The 23,579-nt window shown below is 58.9% G+C and overlaps 1 protein-coding gene across 1 annotated transcript in view; it reads right to left on the bottom strand.

The window, feature by feature from the left end:
- The window catches only part of CHCHD6 (coiled-coil-helix-coiled-coil-helix domain containing 6), a 120,013-nt gene that overhangs the window by 83,848 nt on the left and 12,586 nt on the right, over positions 1-23,579 (bottom strand). The window contains exons 3-4 of the mRNA XM_024763434.1: positions 22,648-22,720; positions 20,915-21,059 (exon numbers count right to left, since the gene is read on the bottom strand). Coding sequence (XP_024619202.1) covers positions 20,915-21,059; positions 22,648-22,720 — 218 coding nt within the window. The remainder of the gene's footprint in view (positions 1-20,914; positions 21,060-22,647; positions 22,721-23,579) is intronic.

Raw genomic sequence — 23,579 nt, forward strand, 5'->3', positions numbered from 1 at the left:
GGGGGGTCAATCCCTGGTCGGGGAGCTGGGATCCCGTATGCCTCGCAGCTAAAAAAGCAAAACATGGAACAGAGGCAGTGTTGTAACAAATTTAATAAAGACTTTAAAAGAATGGTCCACATCAAAAAAATCAAGAAAAAGAAAAAGATACCAATGCTACCAATTTAATAGTATCCTCCTAAAATTCACATTCACCGAAACTTTAGAATGCAGCCTTACTTGGAAAGATGTAATTAGTTATGATGAAGTCACAATGGATCAGGGTGGGACCTAAATCCAGTATGACTGGTGTCCTTACAAGAAGAGAGAAATATGGGCATAGAGACAGAGACACAGAGGGAAGACTGTCATGTGAAGAGAGAGACAGGGATTGAAGTTATGCAGCTGCAAGCCACGGAACATTAAGGATTTCCAGCAAACACCAGAAGGCAAGAGAAAGGCATGGAACAGATTCCTCCGGAGTTCTTTCAGACACAGCCTGGCCCTGAGAATTCCTTTATTTGTTTTTTAAGCCATCCCAGTTTGTGGTACTTTGTTACGGCAGCATTAGGAAACTAATAAACAACCCAAAGCAATCTTCAGATTCAATGTGATCCCTACCAAAATTCTAACATCTTTTATTCCCTATTAATGGAAAATCAATCCTTCAATTCACATGGAATTGCAGTGGGGACTGAATAGCCAAAACAATCTTGAAAAAGAAGAACAACATAAAAAGACTCACACTTTGCAATTTCAAAACCTCCTACAAAGCTACTGCAATCAAAAGAGTGTGGTAGTGGCATAAGGATAGATGGTAGGCCAACGGAAGAGAACTGACAGTCCAGAAATAAACCCATATACGTGTGGCCATTGATGTTGGGCAAGGGTGCAAAGACCATCCAATGGAGAAAGAATGGTCCCTTCAACAGATGGTGCTGGGCCAGCTGGATGTCCACCTGCAAAAGGATGAAGTTGGACCCCTACCTCACACCATATAAAAAACTAACTCAAAATGGACCAAGGATCAAGACCATAAAATTTTTAGAAGAAAACACAGGGGTAACACTTCATGACCTTTTAAGTGGAAATAGATTTAGATGTAACACTAAAGGCATGAGCAACAAAAGAAAAAATGATTAAGTTGAACTTTATTGAAATTAAAAACTTTCTGTATCAAAGGACATTATCAAGAAGCTGTCAAACAAAAAACAAAAAATGTTTGCAAATCATATATCTGATTAGGAACTTGTATCTAGAATATATAAAGAACTCCTACAACCCAATAATAATAAAAAAAAAACCCAATTTAAAAATGGGCAAAAGAATCTAAAGAGATATTCCTCCAAAGAAAATATATAAATGCCCAAGAAGTATATTAAAAGATGCTCAACATCATTAGTTATCAGAGAAATGCAACTCAAAACCACGATGAGATACCACTTCACACCTACTAGGATGGCTATAAAAAAACAAAACAAAACAGAAACGGCAAAGAATAAATGTTGGTGAGGAAGCGGAGAAATTGGAACCCTTATACATTGCTGGTAAGAATGGAAAATGCTGCAGCTGCTATAGAAAACAGCATGGCAGTTCCATGCTCAAAATACTAAAAATAGAATTCCCATATGATCCAGCAATTCCACTTCTGGGTATATACCAAAAGAACTGAAAGCAGAGTCTGGAAGAGAGATCTGTACACCCACGTTCACAGCAGCGTTATTCACAACAGCCGAAAGGTGGAAGCGACCAGGTGCCTGTGACAGGTGGATGAATAAACAAAATGTGGTCTACACGTGCAATGGAATATGATTCTGCCTTTAAAAGGGAGACAATCTGACACCTGCTACCACATGGATGAACCCTGAGGACATTACGCCACATGAAGCGAGCCAGTCACAAAAGGACAGATCCTGTGTGATTCCACTCACTGAGGCCCCTCGAGCGGTGAGACCCATAGACACAGGACGTGGAGTGGGAGTTGCCAGGGGCTGGGGGAGGGACTGGGGAGCAGTTGTTTCATGGGGACCGAGTTTCTGTTTAGAAAGATGAAAAAGTTCCTCAAACGTATGGTGGTGACAGTTGTATAGTACTGTGAATAATCTTTTTTTTTTTTTTTTTTTTTTTTTTTTTGCGGTATGCGGGCCTCTCACAGTTGTGGCCTCTCCCGTTGCGGAGCACTGGCTCCGGACACGCAGGCTCAGCGGCCATGGCTCACGGGCCCAGCCGCTCCGCGGCATGTGGGATCTTCCCGGACCGGGGCACGAACCCGTGTCCCCCGCATCGGCAGGCGGACTCTCAACCACTGCGCCACCAGGGAAGCCCGTGAATAACCTTAATGTCACTGAATTGTACACTTAAAATGGTTACGACGGCAAATTTTATGTTATGTATACGTCACCAAAGGAAAAGAATGATTTAAAAATGTGAAGGATGTTATGAATAGAATGGATAGAAAATCGCTGGGTAAAAGGCTGGAAGCAGCATATTCCAGAGTCCCAAAGCGTGACTCCCAAGACTGCTAGCTCACCTCAGGGGAGAAGGTGCTGTGAGACAGAGAGATCTGGTCCACCCATCTCAACCAACAATCACACTTAACATCACCCGCACGCTGAGGCGAGGTGGCATCGCGTGCCCCTGAGCTGACTCGCCAAGAGGAACGCGAGCTCTGACCTGAACGCAATCGTGAGGCAATGACCAGCTGCACCAAGTTCAGGGACGCGCTAGAAAACCACGGCTTGGATGCCTCGGCACTGCCAGCGTCACAGTGCCTGGAGGCCGTTCTACAGATGGAGGGACACCGCGGAGGCACAGGCACACGTAGCGCAGGCCCCTTGACCCGACCCTGGGTTTCAGGAGCCAGTCTTCAAGGACGTGACTGGGCTGCCCAGGAAACCTGCCCCCCACTTCCGTGTCAGGTACGTAGCACGGTCACCTTGCTGCCGTTGGGGAGAAGAATGTTCTCATTCTCGGGAGATGAGGTCCCTGATGATACGGATGAGAGGCCAGTACCTGCAAGGACCTCACAGGACGCAGCGGTCAGCTCAGCCATCAGCACAGCGGTGCAGGGAGACCCAGCACCAGCCCGGCAGGAAGAGAATCGTGTTGTGAGACACGGCCCCCGAGAGAATCACCGCAGGGAGCGGCCAGAATCAAAGCCCTGGCCCAGGGAGAAGCAGGGTGCGGAGCCGGCAGCAGGGCTGGGCTGCGGGACGGAGGAGCTAAGCAGCTGCAGAGCTAAGAAAGAGAGCTCGCTCTTCTTTTTTTTTTTTTTTTTTCACACCCTTGCCCCTCCCCGTGTCCTCAAGTCTGTTCTCTAGTAGGTCTGTGTCTTTATTCCTGTCTTGCTCCTTCTTCTTTACTGAAGACCCACCACAAGAAAAGGAGCTTGAATTCCAATGTCGGTGACTCAGGCCAGACAGACGGTGGCCTTGCCGGGAGAAGGCGCCCGGCCTCAACCTGAGCCAGGGTCAGAGCGGGTTCCCTCGGGGGCCTCCAGAGGACAGTGTGCCAGCTGCCCTCCACAGACAGCCACCTCCTCGCCCAGACACCACCTTGCACAGCGGCTGGAGAATTAAAGCCAAGTGAAGTAAATATGTCTGCCAGGAGCTGGCCTAACAGAGACACGAAACGCACACCTTGAGTTAAGAGAGGAAAGTCACCATCAGAGCAATCCTGCATCCATCCCATGAGGCCCTTCCCCACACACCACCCTCTTCCCGACTTGTTTCCCGAGCAGAAAGCCGCCGCCCTGCCCTGTGCCTACTTCCAGGCGGGATGGATGATCAACAAGACACGGTGGAACGTGCTTTGATTTGCTCTGAGAGATGAGATGTAGTTCAACACCACAGTGATTTGTGATGCCATTTACATAATTAAACATACAGTGGCCCGGGGAGGTGAGTATGGTTTAACGGAGTTACAGAAGAGCTAAAAATAGCAGACGGCTGCAGGCTGGAGGGGACCCCGGGCGGCGCCGCTGACGGGCACGGACGGCCGCAGGAAGATCCGTCAACTCGCCGAGGGTCTCCTCTATCTAACTGCGCCTTTTAATCAACGTTAGAAGGCTCCTGGTGGACGTGAAGCAGCAGCTGCTGGCGGCCTGTTTTACTGATGACAAACTTCAGGCTACAGCGGGGCCACGGACAGCGTTTAGAAGAGTCCACCTGGTCCTGCACTGCAGCTCCTCAACTTACTGACAGCCTGTCTTCCCCCGAAAGACCTGATGGGAGGCTCATCCAAACCGGAGGGCCTTTGGAAGTCAGAGGGCCTTGGACCATAATCAGCCTCTAGGCTGGTCCTGTTTATACCACAGTTTCTTTCTCCTCCAACTCCTTCCTCTTCTCTTTTTCAGTTTGAATACTTGCTGACATTTAAAAGTTCCCATAAGCCCCGCATCTCCAGCTCGGCACCCCTGGGCCCACACTCGGGGCAGCGGGCGGCTGGGAGGGGCCCTGGGAGTCCTCACCGCACCCTGCTGTGTCCCGTTGCCAATTCTCACTGGTTTCTGCAGCCTGCTCAGCCACTTCTGATCTAAACTTTCCTTAAAATTGGCTTAGGTTTCTGGCGTGTGCCACCTCATGGTGTCCCCCCCAAGATGCCCTGTGCTCAGTAAGACCAGCATTTCCCATTCCATCTTGGAGAAACCCCTCCTGGCCCTGGTCTGAGTTTGGTGAAGGAGTCCGTGCGTTGTAAACAACGCAGCCTTGGCCTGCCGGGGCACAGGGGCCCCACTGTCAGCACTGTCCCCAGAGAAGCCCTGCTTCCTTCTCACCCCTGCTTTACTAAGTTAGGTCTCTTTCCCTGGATCTTCTCCAGATAGGTCATATCTCTTTTTTCTTGAGGCAATGCCCTCAAGAAAAGTAGAACTGCAATTTTATCAAGGAAATCATAAATACTGTTTGATGTTTTTTTAGATTTTTATCCATGAGGAAACAAATGGGAGGAAGAAGTAGAGATGTGTAACCACTAGCCAGTCTGCAGGAGCAGAAGGACACAAACGAAACACACGTCACGCCTTCTTGCCTCGCTTAACAGGATACATGCAGGTAACCAGACTGAGATAAACAAGGAGCTATGATGGGACACCCAGAGGGGCAGCCGGGGAGGACGCAGCACCCACTGAGTGCCTGCAGCAGGCCCACCCACCCCGCCTCCAGTGCCCCCTCCCCCTGCTCGGTGCCCAGCTCCTGGCCTCCTGGTGAGGCCTCTGAGTCCCCAGAGCAGCTCCGCCCCACTCGCCATCCCCTCCACCGGGCAAGCTCTGCCCCAGGCGCTCCCCGGTGGCTTCCTCGCTTCGTGCCCGCCCCTGCTCATAGGCTACGTCCCATAGGAAACAGCACACCCAAGAGCCGCGCAAGGGTGACGGAAATGTTCTGCAACTACGTAGAGGGGATGGTCGCACAAGAATGTGAAGGCAGCAAATGCAGTGAATTAACTTTAAAATGTGTGACCTGAAGAGAGAAAAGCACACCTGTCCTCCACTCTCCAACCCAACCCCCTGCATTCCTTCTTTGTGACACGGCCAGGGGGATGTCGCCTAGAGCCCAGCCCTGCTGCAGGGCTCTGGGCAAGGGGCCCTTGAGCCTTGGAGCGTCTGCAGAGCCTGTCCCTACCCCGGCAACAGGAGGCTCTGCACACACACCCGCCGGGACGCACCACAGCACCCAGCACCTGAGCAGATCACAGCAACAAGGGACTAGAGAGGCTATGTTTCCACTTCATACGCGTAATGACAGCAAATTCTAATACACTGAGTTTACGAATAAAAGGAACGACCGGTATTCTTGTTTTAGACTAATGGAATGTTCCATTTTTTTTTTCCAAGCCACACAAATATATCTGCGTTTAATGAGACAGTTGTACCTACCTGTCAGGTCTAAATAATCAGGCTGCCAAAAAAAAGAGCTACAGTGACTCAAATACAGATATACTGCAGAATTCTTGGGGAGCTCAGGGAAACTACCAGACTTCAAGGAACGGTGTGAGAGACACTTCCTGAGGCCACGCGTGCAGCCCAGCCTCAGAGATGACCCCAGCTGGCGTGGCCAGCCCAGAGCCCAATACACAGGCCAGGGGCTTTCAGACACGGGCACCAGCTCAGGTCCTTGGACAGGATCGACACCTCATCTGGGCCTCAGTCCCCTACCCAGTGACAGGCTGGGAACCTGCTCCCAGCTCCGATGGTCTGCAGTTGCACACCCCTCCCCGCCGAGGTCCATCCGCCGTGAGCCAGCCAGGGCGACCGTGCGGAGAGCTGGAGTTTCCTGTACCCTTCCCCTCCTCAGTCCCCTCCTGGTGCCCTCTGCGCCTGACGTCCGCCCTGCGCTTGCCCTGGCTCCCTCTTTGGCAGGGTATTGTACGTCTGCTCAGGGGCTCCGACTTTCCTGCAGGCTCCCTTCCCCAGGAGTCTAGAAGATGACCACTTGTCAGACCCAGGAAGGCTGGCCACAGACTCACTTCCTCCCGGTGGCCATCTGCTCGTCCACCGTCAGCTTCTCTCCTGGGACCCTTTTAAGGGACAGCCTCCAAGATCAATTGGCAGAAGGTACCTACCCTCATCTCTCCTAAACGCGTCCTTCTAGAAAAGTAGAGGATGGATGCTGCGGTGGCTTAAAACAAAATTCATCTGGAGGTACGTAGTCCCTAAGGAGAGAGGCATCGGGGCTCCAGCAGCAGCGACACAGGCAAAAATCAATCTCCCCTGAACACCAATTAGGGAGAGCACACAGGATTGTCATCTGGCAGCTGAGCCACTCGAAGCTGCCCGCTCTGGAGAGGAAACGCCAGGAAGAATGTTCCTGGACGGGCTGGCCTCCTGCCCCAGCTCCCTCCTCCGCCAACAGCCAGCACCTCGGAAGGAGCTCAGCCCAGGGGGGCCACGGGGTGTTCCGGCACAACGTGCACGGGGTCTGAACACCCTCCACGGGCCGCGCGCGGGCGCAGGGGCTGAAGGAGACGCTGCGCGGGCCTGGCCCTGAGCCGGCTGCTGGCACGTCTCCTGAGGGAGGCTCTGAAGGGGCACCCTGCCCCGGCACAGGTGGAGACACTGACGCCCGCAGACACGGCACCAAGGCCGCACAACTGGTCTGAGTAACACAGGTGGACGTTCTGGGCTTTTCTATGACTCAGCACCCCCCTCTCCGGTCCGTGCAGACTATGGCTCAGAGACCTGTCGCTGTGTCAGCTGTGATTCTTTTACGGACTGACATGGCCTAGGTCCCTGTCTTCGTGTCCCTGTAAATGGAGATTAAAGCCCAGGGCCACAGGGACGTCTGTGCTGCCAGGAACTCTCCACCCAGAACGGGGACACCATCCCCCAGCCCCAGGGAAGACGCCCCGCTGGGTCTCTCGGGTGGCCCCAGGTCTGGGGGCTCAGACTCGAGACGCACACTGGAGTGCTGTGGCCCACGGGGGAGAGAGAAGAAAGCCCAAAGGCCCTGATTCCCCGCCGGTGTGGAAGGCGGCCCACGAAGGCTCTGGGCAGAGCGCCTGCCTGCTGGGGGGAAGGGGAGGAGGGAGAGAGGCAGGAGCTGCTGGTCTCCAGGCCCGACAAGGCCCCGACTCACAAGCTCTGCAGTGTTTGCCCAGGACCCACCCCGGCGGCCAGTGGCCTGGAAGGAGCTACGGCAGGTGAGCAGGGGCCGCAGCCCCCCAGCTGAGCGCCTGCAGACCCCTCCTCTTCGGCCTCTGGGAAAGGGCGGCAGAAGCCACCAGGATCTTGGTTTCAGCAGGAAAGTGGACGTTCAGAGGCCAGCTGGAGGGTCCTGAAACCCAACAGCTATTCGCCGTGGGAAGTTCCAGTCGCTGCTGTTAGCTGACTTCCCTGGGCCTTGAAAAATCCCAGGGCTGCCAAAACCACAGCATCTGTCCACCCACAGCAAAGTCAGAATCTGCTCATTTTGCAAAAGGGAGCTGAGAAGAAGGCACGTGCAGTGGCCTGGCCCCGCAGGAGGCGCTTGTGGATGGAGCCCCATGTCGCCCCCGAATGCCGGTGGGAAGAGCACCGGGACGAGGACCGCAGACTCTTCTCCGGCCCCAACCTCAGTATGTGGCCAGGAAAGCAGTGACTCAGCTGCTCCAGGAGCAAAGCGGCGGGCAGCTGCGAGCCGGAGCGCAGCTCAGCCCAGCGGGAAACCCCAACACTTCCCATCCCTCATCTGGTTCCCACTATCCCTCCTCTACAGGACGCCAGCGACTTTCTGGGTGAGAATACAGCAGGAGAAGAGGGGAGCCCTCCCCCGGGCAGCCCCACTGGGAGGGAAGACAGGTTGCACCCCTGTCCCTCTGGGCAGCCCCACTGGGGGATCGGGACCGACCCCCAGAGCAGCACAACAAAGGGAGGCCCGGGGACGGACAGAGGCCAAGGCCTAGCTCTCCTGGCAGAAGGTGAAGGGGGCAGGGGAAGGTCAGGCAGGACGAGGGGCCTTTCAAGCCCCTCAGCTAGATCCAGGCCCTCCCCCTGCCCAGGCCTGCTCCCCGCAGCCGTCCTCCCAGCCAGCGCGGCCCAGGACTGCCACCTCGTGGGCTGAACACGCACGACAGGAAGAGGCTCCAGCACTCGGCCTCAGGCTCCCATCACCAAGGGCACTAGGATGCTGGCTGTGGTAACAACCACAGTCATTCCGCCTGCTCCAGTGATGGATGAGAAGCAGAATGGGGTCGCTGGGTTCTTCCCCACCTTCCCAAACCCGCACAAGCAGCGCCGACCTGAACGCCCAGCCCCGGGAGCACAGGCCATGCAACGGCAGGTACCAGGTACCAGGTACCAGATCTGTCTGGTCCAAAGCCTGCCGTGAACTCTTCAGAACAGAAACCCCTTTCCGGGGCCTCAAAGGAGAGAGCTTCATGAGGCGTGATGGGCGCATCTGGGGCAGGGGGGACAGCAGGACTCACGCGCCCCCACCCCTGGCCCCACTGAGCCGCGCGAGAACAATGTTCCGTCTGCCGTGTGCCAAGTACCCCCCAGCACCTTCCGTGCATTATCTCGAGACTCTGCAGAAAACCTAGGGGCTGACCAGGCACGAGCACTGCCCCCTATAAGAGAAGGGACACGCGCGATTAAGTGACGACCAAGGAGCACAGCCAGGACGCAGGACTTGTCCCAGGCAGTCCGGCGCCTGAGCCCAGGCTAGGCCACAGCCTCCAACGTCGGCTGCTGGACGTGACCAAACAATTAAAAATTCTCCACACTAAGATCCTAGACACTCAGGACTGTTCTGGCCAGAGAGCCCAGCAAAGGAGCAGAATCCCCAGCGCCCCCAAGGGAGCAGAGACAGGAATCAAGTCAGGGCAACACAGGCAAATTCTTCGCAGGGAGAAAGAGCAAGGGAGTGCCAGGACAGGCCGGGGGCAAACACCAGCCCCACGGGGCCGCAGGGTGGACGAAAGGGAGACCCACGATCCCTCCTGCAGTCCTGGGGGCTCCAGGGAAAACCAGAGGGCAAGAAAGACGAGTCCACCCTCCATGTCCACCTCTCTCTGCCAGCCTTCCAGAGTCTCTGGAGGTCAAGAGGGCTGTGCTGGGGTCAGCAGAGCAGCAGCTGCCCTCAGTCGGCTGCGTCTTCCTGGGAGGAGGGGGAAGGCTGGGCCTGGACACTGCCGCCAGAGCCTGCGTGAGCATGGGAGGGGGCTGAGCACCTGCCACAGGGCTTTCCGCTTGTGGCAACAGGCAGGGCAGCGCTAACCGGGACGCACGAGGCTCAGGCTAGGGCAGGAGAGTTAGCAGGAAAGCCCGTGGCTCTACTCCCTCAGGGGAGGACCTGGGAGGGAACGCGGGCCTGAGCCAGGGCCTCGCGCTGCAGAGGCTGCCGTCCTCAGCCAGGCCAGCTCGGACGCGACCACAGTCCCGCCCCTCGCATCCCACTCCAGCCCAGGAGGACTTCCCCTGTCTGACTCCACCTGACCTGCTGGAAATCACCGTTCCTCTTTGAGACCTGGCCAGGGCCCAACTGTGGGCAGGTGGCCCGGGAAGAGCCGCGGGCCGCAGCACACTCCCGACAGGGCCTCTTCACAACAACAGGCCCGAGTTTGAGGCCTCTGCAGAAGCCCCCAGGCCAGCTGCCTGGACGGCCAATGGCCACTGGGAAGGGACAGCCAAAAACAGTGCGCTCTTCGGGGACACCTCTGCTCCCGCACAGCCGTGTGGAGTCCGGGCGGAGCTGGGGGTGCGGCGCCTGCCGCAGGCGCTGCCGGACATGCAGACCAGAGTGCTGTCACAGCAGCACAGTGACAGCGAGTGACCGAGGGCCCAGGGCCAGGGCGAAGACGGCTGCTCTGCACACGCTCTGCTGGAGGGCTCCGTCTGGGCAGTACCCACAGCCGTTAGGCCCTGAGCAGAGGGCAGGGCACAAGCAGATGGGGGGGGGCTCTGTGGGGACCCCAGAGAAGGTCTCCCGCTGTCCCCAGCCTGCAGCTAGGCACGGCCACGCGGCCACCTTGGGCAACAAGGCTCGTCCAGGAGGGCGCCTGGATCTGGCCCTCAAACTACTGAGTGGGCACTTGCACTATGGTCCCTTCCCCTTCTTGGGACAAGGAACCGCCAGACCACCCCCCACCCTGCACTGTTACCAGGAGGAGCGCATGCCCCTGGGGGCCTCCTCCTCACGTACCTGCTCTCTGCCCTCCTGCACACCGGGACCCCCCTGGACAGCTCGCCTATTTGGGAATGGGGACAGGCAGGAGGCCAGAGAGGGCGCACTCCCCAGGCCCCCCTGGTGGCACTGAGACCCCCCGCACAAGCCTTCCTTCTTCCTCTCCCTCCCCCACCTGTCCACTCCTCCCCCCCGATTCCTCCCACCCACTGGCCGCCGTCCGTTGTCCAGGCCGCCATGGCCTCTCAGCAGGACTGTTCTCCATACAGCAGCACCTTGTGAAAACCCTCCTGGGGGCCCCCTACTGCACCCAAGCTGCACGCCCCCCAGGCCCACAAGCCCCTCCACGGTGGCCCGTCCCCGTCCCCACACTGCGTTGGCAGTGCCCCAGCTCACCAAACCCCAGCCCCAGGCCCCGGGCCCCACCCCTCCTGTTCCTCCAGGCCTTGACTCCCAGGCCCGCCCCCCAGAGAACCCCTCGCTGACCCCACGGAGGAAACGTGAAGGAGAGTCACCAGATCTGTTGTTTCTGAGAACGAAGTGTCAATGGCCGTGAAAAGCAAACTTCAAGGAGTTTGAGAAGCAAACTCTGATCTCAAGACACTGCAGCAGAGGGCAGGGGCACTTCAGACAGCAGGCGGAGGGGACAGAGCAGCTCCAAGGGGAAGAGAGGGAGGCGAGGCCAGGATGAAGAAAGCCCAGCCAGGACTGGGCCAGCAGGTGCAGACAAGGCTCGGCACAGCGCCGAGTAGGGGGGCACAGGGGCCCCTGGAACAGGGTGAAGAGAGGGGAGAGACAGCAGCAGTGACGGAGTCAGAGCCCAAGACCCTCCGGCCCAGCGTGACCCCCTGCGGTGGCCCTGGGAGCCCAGGCCCAGGTACACAGGAAGCGGGTGTGGGGCCAGAGAGGAGGACAAAGGGAAGGAGGGGCCGAACCCTTCCGGGTGGGCAGACGCCTGGGGTGAAGGTCAAGGTCAGGAGAGCCACGAGACAGCAGAGCAGTAACAAGGGCCGGGGAGCTGCGGAACATGAGCCTCACACCGATGGCGAGGAAGGCTTTCAGCTCACGCCTGGCTGAGAAACGGCCAGGTGCGGTTTTTGCTGAGGACCGACTAAGCACGGACATCTTCCTAGAGGCTAAAATACACCTCGTTTAACCCCCACTACACCTCTGAGCTGCGGGCATCCTCACCACCACCATATGGGGGGGAAACTGAGGTGCAGGAAGATCCCACACGCAGAGCAGAGGAGCACGCAGCCGACCCAAGCCTCCAGCGATTACTGCAGGACCACCCCTGACCAGAGCAAGACCCAGACCTTCCGGTGAGTCATCTGCTCCCGGGCTTCAGACCCCAGTCATGAAACCCGGGGCAGCACCAGCTGGTCTCAAGGAGAAGAAGGAGACAAGGTGAAAGCAAAAAAAGAAAACGGCTCCGGAAGCTTAGAGCACCTTAGAAGAGGAGCCAGCGGTCCCAGTGGCCCCCTGCAGTCATGAAGGGGCTTCCACTTGGACTGGGGCCAGGGCCAGAAACTGGGCCAAGCGACCCAGCCTGAGGTGAGGCTCTCGGGCAGGTACCTGGCCCCTGGTGGCCCCCAGGCCAGCCCAGCCCCAGTTGAGGGGCCCAGCAGCGGCTGAGGCTGGGAACCCTGAGGTGCAAAGCCCTCCGCTCTGGAGCGAACACCAAGGCAGCCCCGCAGACAGTCTAAGGGACAAAGGAAGACGGGGCACCCACCACAGACCAGCTACTCCAGGCTCAGGAACCCTCCCCGAGGAGGGTAAGCACACGATGGGTTCCCGTGCCAGCCCGCAGCTGCTTGACATTCCCCAGGGCGCCCACAATGTGCTTCTATTTATGGCCAGCGTGGCAGTGGGAAGACAAGGGCGGCCCTGAGTCCACCGGCCAGCCACAAACAGCTGTGCTGCACACCGTCTGACACCCAGAGCGTATCCGTGCCGTCATCTGTGGCTGCACACCGACAGCCCAGGGACAGGATGGGGAGGACGGAGCGGCCATGGGGCAAGGGTGCAGGCCTGTGGGCAGACGCCGCCAGGTGCGTTAGGGGAGGACCCAGAGGGCAGAGTTAGCAGAAGCAAAGGGACATGGGGCCAAGCCCAGGCTAGAGGGCGGCAGGACTGGGTGGCTCAGGGGCATCATGGAAAGGTCTCACACAGTAGCCACCCCCCCCGGCCCCCCGGTCCTAGCAAAGCACAGGGCGCCAGAATCCTCCCTTAGAAAGCCTACCGACCCATCCAGCAGTGGGAGACACTGCCTGCCGTGGGGAAGAACGCAGGCAGCGGGCTCCCTCAGCTGCTCGAGAGCCTGGGGCCCAGGAAGCACTCCCACCTGGGCTTCGATGAGAGCACGGCCCCTCCACCCCACACCCTTGGGAGTCAGGAGAGCACAGGGCCCCGTGGGAGCCTAGGTCGGCTTCAGAACAAAGGAGCCCAGGTGAGGGGTGCCGGCTCCTCAGGAAGGAGGACGGGACCTCAGCCCCCGTGCAGCGTCCCCTCCACGCAGAATCACCCCCACTGCTGCCTCCAGACACAGCTCCTCCTCCCCTCATCCTGGGGGAGGCGGGCCGGACGCAGAGGGTGCAGGCACCCCTGCCCCCACCAGCCAGATGGCAAGCTGGACGCTGCACCTGCTCTCAGCAGCTCCAGACGCTCCCACTGGACACGCGAGGAAATGAGGCTGGCGCAGGCTCTGCCGTGTCCATAGAGACTCTGCACCCAGGCCCCCAGGTCCCGCAGCAGGGAGCCTTCCAGCCCACCACCCGACCAGCGCCCAGCCCCTTCCTTGATCTGGGGGTGTCAAATGTCCACCTAAAATCGCCACCACCACTCCGCTTCCAGCCAGAGGTGGCCCTAGGACCCCGTTCTGCCGAGGAGGGCCCTAGAGAGGCTGCCCCTCCCCCATAAAACAACAAAACCTCACTAGGAAAGGCTTTGGGCCCTTCCTTCTTCCCAACTGGGAAACTGCCGTGATGCCTGGAGGCGCAGCAGCCACCCTGCAGCCCTGAGGAGGTCGCCGGATCAAGAGGGAAGGAGGACAGGGACCCTGCTCCGAGCCACAGTGCCTGCCAGGCCTTCTGCCCAACGACTTGTCCTTGAAATAAACACACCCCCACAGTTGAAGCCACCGCACCCGGGCTTCTGTTACAGCCAAACTTGTCCCGATGGGCGCACATGCCGTGCTGACCCAGACACTCACACAAGACGGGGACCTGGCTTGGCCACTGAGCAGACATGGGGGGTAGTGAAGACCTGAGACTCTCCCCTGTCCCACTGCTGGGTTTGTCAGCCAAATAACCTCTTTCCCATTCTTGACCCTGCCAGTAGCCAGCAATGGCATCTACCCGCAAGGCAAACACGGTCTGCTAATTGACAAATCTGAAACAGGAAGGAGCAGGCAGAATGGTAGCTCCCCAAAGACTATGTGAAAAAACCACAACAGACTGAAGATAACCCATGGCCTTCCCCTCTTCCCAGCCTGCTGGCATCCTGGAGCAGGCACAGAAGCAGGCAGGTGCCGGCCCAGCTCCTCCCCAGGGGCAGAAAAGGGAAACAGGCTGCTGCCAGGACGGGCCAGGTGGAGGGCCGGCCCCTCAGGACCCACGGGGCCAGGCAGACGGACGGCCCCTCAGGACCCACAGGCCAGGCAGACGGACGGACGGCCCCTCAGGACCCACAGGCACGAAGTGCACGCAGGGATGCCGGGTCTCCCCCGCTGTCAGGCTCGCCCAGGCCGCAAGAGACCCACTCAAAACAGGAAGGCCCCAGACTCTCAGCCAGGCCCTGGGCCTCACGAGGGATGAAGCGGGAGGCCAGTAAGTTGCCACCTCAGCCCCGGTGCCCGTCAGATGGCCCAGGTCAGCCTCCACGGCTGCGTTTCCCCAAGGGAGGCTGCGTCCCGGGCCCTGGGGGCCCATCAGGCACGCAGGTGCCCAGGAGCCTGGCTGAGGCCAGCAGCCGAGTCCCTGGAGAGGCCTAGGAGGGAAGGCTGCCCTCAGCGCCCTGGATCCAGCCCACCATTGGCTCGGTGCTCATCCCCGGCGCTAACGGACGTGCCCGGTGATGTGTGCCCTGCTACTAAGAAGCAGTGGCACCAGGAAGGCACCGCGTCGGCCATCTGCCCCACGAGGTCAGCACTAAGGAGGGTCTCCAGCCTCTGGCGTTACCAGCAGAGGCCCCTCAGACCCGGTAGATGGCAGGGCTGTGAAGCCCCTGGAGCCCCAGCCTCTCACACAAAGGCACCGAAGGCACCTTGTTGGGCACCCAGAGCGTCGGCCCCACTTCACAGGGAAGGGCAACCCGCTGTCCACTCACCACAGGTGCCCCCTCCTCCCTGCTCGTGCCCCGCCCGCCACCTCGCCTTCCAGGTGGTGAAAATGTGCCCAACACCTGAGGGAAAACAGGACTTTTCCACCTAAGGACGCACCACGGTGCCCTTGTGGGCTGGACAGCCAGACAGGAAACAAGAGCCCAACGAGCTTCCCGGGTGACGCCGCTGGCCCGCCCTCAGCTCTGCGGGGCCCACGGGGCTCCCGGCGACGGGGAGGCGCCTAGACGGGCAGCAGCCTCCGCCCTCGGGCTGGACAGTGAGTCCAACGTGCCTGGACGGGGTTTCCTTCCGCTCCCGCCACGTGCCTCCAACCTCACACGGCCAGGCCCCAGGGTCTGGCTGCACACAAGCCAGGTCCCTGCGGGGGTCGAGGGTGCACCTGGCCATCCCTGCCCTGTTCCAGCCACAGTCTAACCTCGCCCGCCCCCCAGCGCCGAGCCCTGCTCGCCCAGCTCCTCCAGGCCTGGCTCCAGCACAGAGCGGGCTCTCTTTCCTTGCTCTCCTCAGCGAGAGGCTCCCACTTCCCTTTGAGGCCGAGAAGTCTGACCAAGGCATCCATCTGGGCAGGAGCTGCATCAGGCCCGGTCACCTGGAGCTCGTGTCACACAGCACAGCCCCTGCCCTCTAGGACCACGGGAGCCGCATCACCCGTGGGACACAACACATCTTGCCGGGCACAGCAGCAAAAAGGGCCGAGAACTAGGGGGGCCCCGGGCTCCCAACGCCGGTCCAGGAGCCGGCTCTGGGCCTGCTGCACCAGCACCACGGAGGCTGTTAGCAATGTGGATTCCGGCATCAAATCCACTGTTTCCAGCCCAAGATCCAAGTACGTATATTTTTACTGAGTCTCCAGGTGGTCCTGGTACACAGCATTGGGCAGCCGGGCCAAAGGCGCAGAGAGCAGAGGGTGCGGGTGGGCGTCTCCCAAGGCCAGGCTGAGCCGGGGGGCCCTCGTTCCGCGCCCCGCCCACCACGCCCACACCACCTGTGCGGAAGGCCCGAGGCATCTGCCCCCAAATAAATGGATGTATGGAGGCAGGAACTGCGCAGATTTGTCCTAAGGTCAGTTCCGTGGACTCCGTGTCCTGGTTCCCGGGTGGAGGTGAAGCAGAGAAGAATAAATTGTAACTTTTCCAGCAACACACAGAGTGCCCGGGGATCGGGGGAGCGCAGTGACGGGCCCCCACTCGTGCCAGGCTCCCTCCTCGGTCCCCGCGACCCCTGCAGCGTCATGACACAGGCCTGATGCGCCGAGGCCCAGCCGTGGACGTGGCGCCAGCTCTTAGCCCACGTCTGGTTTCACGCCCTCCCTCCACCCCCAGTTTGTATAAAGTATATGAGAAATAAAACCAAAGGGTTTTTTTTTTGGTGTGTAACCAGCTTAAAATATGGTTGAACCAGTTTTCACACGAGCCTACCTATAGTTTTTCTTTCTCTAAAATTTGTCATATCCTTTAACCACAGGCCGAGTGATTTTAACTTTGACCTGAACAAGGAAAGTAGGGACCCAGGAGGCCTCACGCTACCCCTTCTAACTGACTGCTCCAATTCCCTAAAAGAATGAAGTGCACCGCCCCCCCCCCCCCCACCAGCTCCGCCACCGCCCTCTGAGCAGACGTGACTGTGGGAGGGGCGCGGGTGGCCAGGGGCAGGGCGGGGCGGCCCTTACACCAGGCCTGTGGAGGCCCCGCCTGCCTGCGGAGGGACGGCCCTGAACACCAGGAGCCCCCTGGGCCTCGGCAGATTCCTTTCGGTTTGACCTCAGCAGCAGCCTTTCTTTCTACTTCTCCCCTCCTGCACCTCTGTGAGTCTTGTTCCTTAGATGATCAACTCCCAAAGGGGAGGCGCTGTGCTGGGATCACGTGGTCTTCTGTGCGGCCACTCGTGACAACACTGAACTCCCCTAAGCACAGAGCCTCTCGGGGACAGCAGCTGTATCAATAAACTAACCCAATGCCTGACAAACGACAGGCACCCAGAGAACATATATATAACGTCATAAAAGAGTCGCTCACTGGAAAAGAAAAGAGATGGAAGGTTTTACTTTCTGTCAGGTGTACCGGAGTTTCACACCCCTAATAATACGCGTCAGGAATCCAACAGGCAGGGTCACAAATCTCAATCTCCCTAAAGGAAGGCTCTGCCAGGCCTTCACTGCTCCATCCCCTGGGTTTGTAAAGCTCTCGCACCAGAAGACTGAGACCAAGAAACCGCTCTGTTCTTTCATATTCCTCTCTGGAACGTGGGATCTGGGCTCCAAGCTTCGTCCCCGATTCAGAGGGAAGCACACGTCACACAGGCCCCGCTGACGCCCAGGCCTCCACCCCAACTACACCTGAGGCTCCGCAGCCCTCGTGTTACCGAGCAGGACCCTACGGGGCTTTCCCAGGGCAGGCCCTTCCCTTGCTCTGCTCTAGTTCCTCGCAGAAGCACCCAGAAAACAGTATCTATTGCACAGTCCTGAGTTGTTTGACAGATGTGAAAATCCCCACCAAATGGAACATGGTAACTACTTGATGACGAGCAGCCCCCAGGCCTCCTGGAGCCTGAGGACTGATGATATTAGATTAGATGATACTAGACCCCACCCTGCTACCCCACCATCAGCCAGTGTTCCATCAGAGAACCGAGCACCCGCTGATCACACACCCTGCGACTCCCCTCCCTCCCCTGGCCTTGAAAAATACTTTGCTGAAACCCTTGGGAGAGTTCAGGAGATTGGGGCTTGAGCCATCTGTCTGCTTGCAAGAAACCTTTCTCTGCTCCAAGCTCCGATGTTTGTTCGGCCTCACTGTGCTCGGGTACAGGAACTTGGGGTCAGACACACGCAAGTGCAGGAACACGCATCAACACCCGGCAGCTCACCGCAGCGCCGCAGGGCAGGCAATGGGAACACTTCGGTCCTCAGAAGTAGGTTATAAAAATTATTACCTTTCCTTGTTATTAGTTCTATGAACTCTTCCCAGTAATGAGCTCAATTATTCCCTCGTGCAGAAGAGGACTGAAAAGTCCATACTGTAAACGTCAGAGCAAAGAGCGCACTAAATGTTAGCGCGCTCAGCACCCTCTAGACGAGGCTGCAGGTGCAGGGTCGGGGCAGGAGCCCGGGGCCCAGGCTGGATCCAGCCTCAGCACTCCCCCCAGCAGGCTCCCTCGTCCCGCCTGGTGGGCTTTCGGGGGAGGAGGGAAAAGCCTCTGCTCCCCTCAGGTTCTTCTTCTCCCCGTCTTTCTGCTCTTACTTTAAACCCTCCAAAGCACAGTTCTGAGGCTACCTCCACTAAAGAAGCTGCGACCACGCCGACCAAGTGAAGGTGACGGCGGCGGCCTCGCTCACCTCTGCCCGGGCAACGCGCAGAGCAGGCCCGATTGGCCTCACCTCGCCTTCCACACCAGCCATGTGTCTGTCTGTGTCTGTTCAGCCCACGCGCAGGGCACGTGGAGGTGCGGGGCGCGGTCCTCCCGATCAGCGGCCTCCCACTCAACCAGCACTGCAGGTCCTGGGCCAGGGCGCGACTGGCTGCCTGGGCCACGTGCCCAGACCCTGCCTGGACCAGAGCAGGGAAAGAGGCTGCTGCAATCCCACCCAGGGACACACGACAGGAAGCAGGGGAGTTCCTAAAATGGAATGGCAGCGCCAACTGCAAGAGCAAGTGGGCACTGATCAAAAGCAGGGCTCCAACCAGGAGTCATGGACACCTGCAATGTGAAGGCAGCCACAGGCCCCGCGGGTCCTCAGAGCTCTGGCAGAGGGCACCGTCCCCCCAGACGTCCAGGCGAATCCTGGCAGGATGTGTCTTCTTCCCTCTAAAGATACCCTTCCTGCCAAGAAACCCACACCTGGACCAGAGGCAGGAGGGAGGGAGGCTGTGAATCCCTTTCGCTGTGGTGACCACATTCCAGGTGACAGTCCACCCCTGCAGGCTGCCGTGCCTACTGGGTAACTGTCCCAGGTGCCGACGCTTTTGCTCCATCCACATCGATTAACCCTGCACGTCCCCGGCCAGGGTCCTTCCCACCAGGTTGTCGGGCTGCCTGCCTGTCCTCACCAGGGGTCTCCCTGCGTCACGATTCTCCATCAGACGGCCACAGGTCAGAGCACAGCACCCATCCCTACAGCTCCTGGGGCTCCGCCTCAGTTTCGGCGTCGCTGGTCAGGCCCCTGGTCCACGGCCTCCTGCAGTGCGTGCACGCGGCTCGCTCATCCTCACCACGTCCAGTGCCGCCTCCCGCCCGCCCGGTCAGCCCAGCTGCTCCCTCGGCCGACACCATGGCCTCTGCGTCCCAGGCACATTCTCTTTGCCTCTGTCTCACGTTCACTGTAACAGTTTGGCTGTTTTCAGTTTCGGTTCAAGTCTGTCTTCCCACTAGACTGGAAGCTTCCCAGGGGCGAGGATCCCACATGGTTGCTATTTCCCAAGGGCCCAGTTCAACCTGCGTGTCTCACATGCTTGCTGCACGATCTGCCCATCTGGGTAGAGGCCCTCCCTCCCGGGAGGGGGCGTCCAAGCGGGGCCCTCACACCACCCAGCTCCCTTCTGTGGAGCTCGGTGAGCTCCTGGTGTCTCGGCCGTGGCCTCTGGAGCACGTGGTGTCAGACGCTGCTACAGCTGTTCCCCACCCCATTCCTGACATGACATCACGGTTTATAACAAGAAAGACGTATTTGGTCTTTGCCCACTGTTCCTGGCACGGAGCTCCCAAAACCCTTGGAATTTCCTCCGCTGAGAGGGATGAAGGTGTCGTTCCTTATGTTAATGAGCTGACTCTGGGAAACCACCCAAGGATGGGGCTGGATGCCAGTGGAGCCACCGTGTGATCAGAGGCCTGGAACGTGGGTCCCAGCCCCTGACCTTCCGGGAGGGCAGGGGGGCTGGAGGCGGAATCAGTCACCAGTGGCCGTGATGTAGTCAATCACGGCCGCGTAAGGAACCCTCCATAGAAACCCGGAAGGAGCGGGTTCAGAGAGCGCCCAGGCTGGGAAGGTGTGGAGGCTGGATGGGGATCTGATGCCACCGCGGGTAGACAGTGTCACAACTGAGCTGAACTGTAGGACACGCGGCTGGTGTGGAGAATTCCTTGGACGTGTGGGAACACCCCACACTCCACCACTGAGAGAATTAATACTTCCCGACAGTCCTAGCTCTCTCCGGACGCCCACCCCCACCTCCCCGCAAACGTGATTAGAAAAGAGCCCCAGCTCCAGCCAGCGGAGCGCTCCCGGTTCCCTGTGCCGAGGGCTGGCCCGGCCACAGCCCCTGGTGCCGTCCGGGCAGAGGGATGTCAGAGGACCTGTGCTGGGGCTTCCGGAACATCCTCCTCCCGCTGCCGACTGTGACTGGGTCCGCAGGAGAGGGTACCCGGGCCGTGATGACGTGGTGGCCCCTGGGGCACTGTGACCTCTCTTGCTGTGACACGCAGCCTGCACCCACAGCAGAAAGACCCTGATGGTACCTCCCATCGGTTAAATGTACCCAGAATGGCAACAGCCAACGCGGTGTGCTTCCGCGATCTGCCAGCACTGCTGGGCCCGGACTCACCACCTCCTCTCGAGCCGCGCGCAAGCCCGAGTGTGACCACCAGGACAGTCCGAGATGCTCCCTGGGGCCGGAGGATGCGCCCCAGCCAGTGGGCAGACAGCTCGGCTCCGCACCCAGGGTGACTTCTCCTTCTGTTTCTGGCTTGTTGCAAGGCCCCAAGCCCACGGTACTCTCCCTCTGCACCCTCCTGGAATACATGTCCTCACAGCACTTACACCTATGAGGTTCCGGGACCCAGCACCCAATGATCCAGCTCTCACTGTGCAGACCTGAGGCCACAGGCCACAAAGCAAATCAATGACAGAGCCGGGGCTATAAGAACCACCCCCCAACGACTCCTGGTCCCTAGAAAGACACCCTTTCCACAGAGGAGAAGCTGGGACTTCGGACCCATCAGGTTCCAGGGCCAACCTCTGCTTCCCAGAGCCACTGAGCCAGGAGGCCAGCCAGGGACCCACACTCACCAGCTGGGCGGACCGATGCGTCTCCGGGTCCATGCCGCCCTCCCCCTGCCGCAGGGACGCGCTCCGGGGCTTGGCAGCCGCCTCTGTGTCCCTCGTCACCACCTGGAGCAGCTCGTCCTGGACCACGGCCTGCCCTCTGTCACACCTGGGCCAGGGAGAGACAGGAGACGCGGATGCAGACACAGCTCGCGTCATCTGCCAGGGGCCAGGGACGTGAAGGCTGGTGGAGCGCTGCGGTGCCAGAGAGGGTCAGGCACCAGTGACAGTCCCCTGGGAGTGGCGTGTGCAGGGACAGTGTGACACTTTCTCAGCCAGAACACTACAGATTGGGAGCAGAAGGCCTGACAACCAGGTGAGGAATCAGACAGCCAAACGCCAAATGAGAGATCCTCGGGGCACGGGATCAACCCTCACTCGAGCCGCTCCTTTAGAGAGGCGGGGCGAGGGAGGAGCCCACCTCCCCCACCTGCGGGCAGGAAGGTTCAGAAGCAGCAGCCTTGCTTTTGAACATTCAACTCTCCATCCTGAACGCGTCCCTATCCTTGGACCTGTTTCCTAATAAAATCTTCCTAGAGAGAGAAAAAAGTTACTGGCCCTGAGATGTTCTCAGGAGTGTTATTTATTAGGGTGTAGAAAACGCACACAGTGAAGAGGCCGCAGCAGGTCGGCCTGGGGGCACGTGACAGACGCGAAGCCCTCAGCACCACACTGCCCACCGTGCCATGCGCGGCTTTAAAACTGAGCACCCACATACGGCACCTTCAGCAATAAAAACGCTTACGATGAGGTGCAACAAATGGAAGATAATTAGAAGACTGGTAAAAACAGCAAGATACAAAATTTTACATGACTTTGAAAAAATAACCCTAAACTAGAGGAAAGAAGATATCTGAAAGAAATAGTCCAAAATACTAACAAGGGATGATGAATCTATGGGCGGTTTTTTCCTTTCATATATATTATCCTAAGTCTTCCATTAGCGTGTGTTACTTCAACATTTTTTAAATGTTTAAAAGCATTTTTTTAAAAAGGTTCTGGTTATTTATTTTTGGGAGGCCTCTTGGGATTAAGGACTGGAAATTCTCAGAAGGTGGGGTCTTGACCCCTGACCACGGAACAGCCATGGCTGGGCTGACCTGCAGAGGGAGCCGTCCAGCCGTGGTTGACCGGGGGCCCCTAAGCTAACTCTGAGTCCCTGTTACAGAGGCCACGGCCTGGAGGCTGCAGACGAGGTCCCTCAGTACCAGCCGACAGCTCACTGAGTCAGCGCTGTGACAACTCCACGCCGGGCCCCGCGGACCACACCCCAGGGAGAGGAGCGCTCAGCTCTGCCTTCCCCGAGGCCTGGAGTCTCACGGTGCACTCTGGGGACCTCTGGGCCCGGCCACTGGCCTACCAGCCCCCAGGCAGGGAAGCTTTTGGGCTGTGGCCTGTGCTGGGAGAGGCCACCCACACCCTGGAGCCAGTCCATGGAGGCAGCTCCTGCAAACACAGCGGCATGCACCAGGCTAGCAATGCGGCCACTCGCCATTTAGTCCTGGCCCTCCCACACCCGGGAATGTCTTCATCTGAACACTGGGACTAGTGCCACCTAGATCACAGGCTTGGCATCCCACCTAAATAAGATGGCATTTGTGACGCAAACACTCCGGCCTTTAGGAGGAGAAGGTACCCGGTGAGGAAGGCGCATTGGGCCGGGGCGCAGGGCCGGGGTGTGTGGGCCCTCGGCTTACCTCTTGAGGAGATCCACCTCCGCCCCCGAGGGCCGCCGGCCACCGCCACTCTCCGGCCTGCGCGATTTAGACTCTGCAAAGGGGGAGAAGAGAAGGTCAGTCCATCAGCAGCAACCCACGGACGGACAGAGGCACAGTGTCACCCAGGAAAGGGCCCAGGACGTCACCCCATGGACGGATGTACCCCAGGCAGACACAGAACACAGCCTTACTCTGTGGTTAGGAGAGGGGTGACCCGAAGGCCCCTCTGCCCGTCTCCTGCATAGGACGGCTTGGTCGCTGGGTCAGCGTGGACACCTGAGTGCGGTGATCCAAATTCCCCTTCCTCCCTCTGCGGCCACTGGGAATCCAGGTCACCTTCCCCAGAGGCCAGACCGGCTGAGGGAAGCTCTGCTCTGTCCGAGCTGAGAGCACAGCCCCGGGGTGTCGGCTGGCTTGGCAGGGCGGGGGCCATGGGGGGAGACTCCTCGTGCCTGGTTTCTCTCAGATCCCTTTCTGTAGGGTTCCGATCCTGAATGTGGCCAACGCCCCACTTAAGGACATCTATGTCACCTTTCACCTGCTTCACCTCTAGTGTCACTGGGCCCTTCAAGCTGTCGCAGTAGGTCTACCTTCCCATGGCCGAGAACGTGGGGATCTCCGAGCAAACCCAATTCACTCTCCTCTCCCACCGCACAGTGACACTGAGGTTCTGTTCCTCCCCACTGCCCCAGGCTTCAGCGTCCCCGCTCCGCTGAGGCCTTGGTCACATGCCCTCCACCCCATCGCAGGCCTCCACGCTCAGCCTCTCGGGCCACACGAGACCTGGCCGGGGAACCAGGCTTTGGGAGGCAGACGGGAGGGGGTGCTTCTCCCAAGACCTTTTCAGCTACTGACTTCGGAGGCTGGGGGGCTCAGCCCCTCCAGAAGGGCCCTCGCCGCGCGCAGCACCC

This window comes from Neophocaena asiaeorientalis, unplaced genomic scaffold (genome assembly GCF_003031525.2).
Source record: "Neophocaena asiaeorientalis asiaeorientalis breed wild unplaced genomic scaffold, Neophocaena_asiaeorientalis_V1.1 scaffold433, whole genome shotgun sequence".
NCBI lineage: Eukaryota > Metazoa > Chordata > Mammalia > Artiodactyla > Phocoenidae > Neophocaena > Neophocaena asiaeorientalis.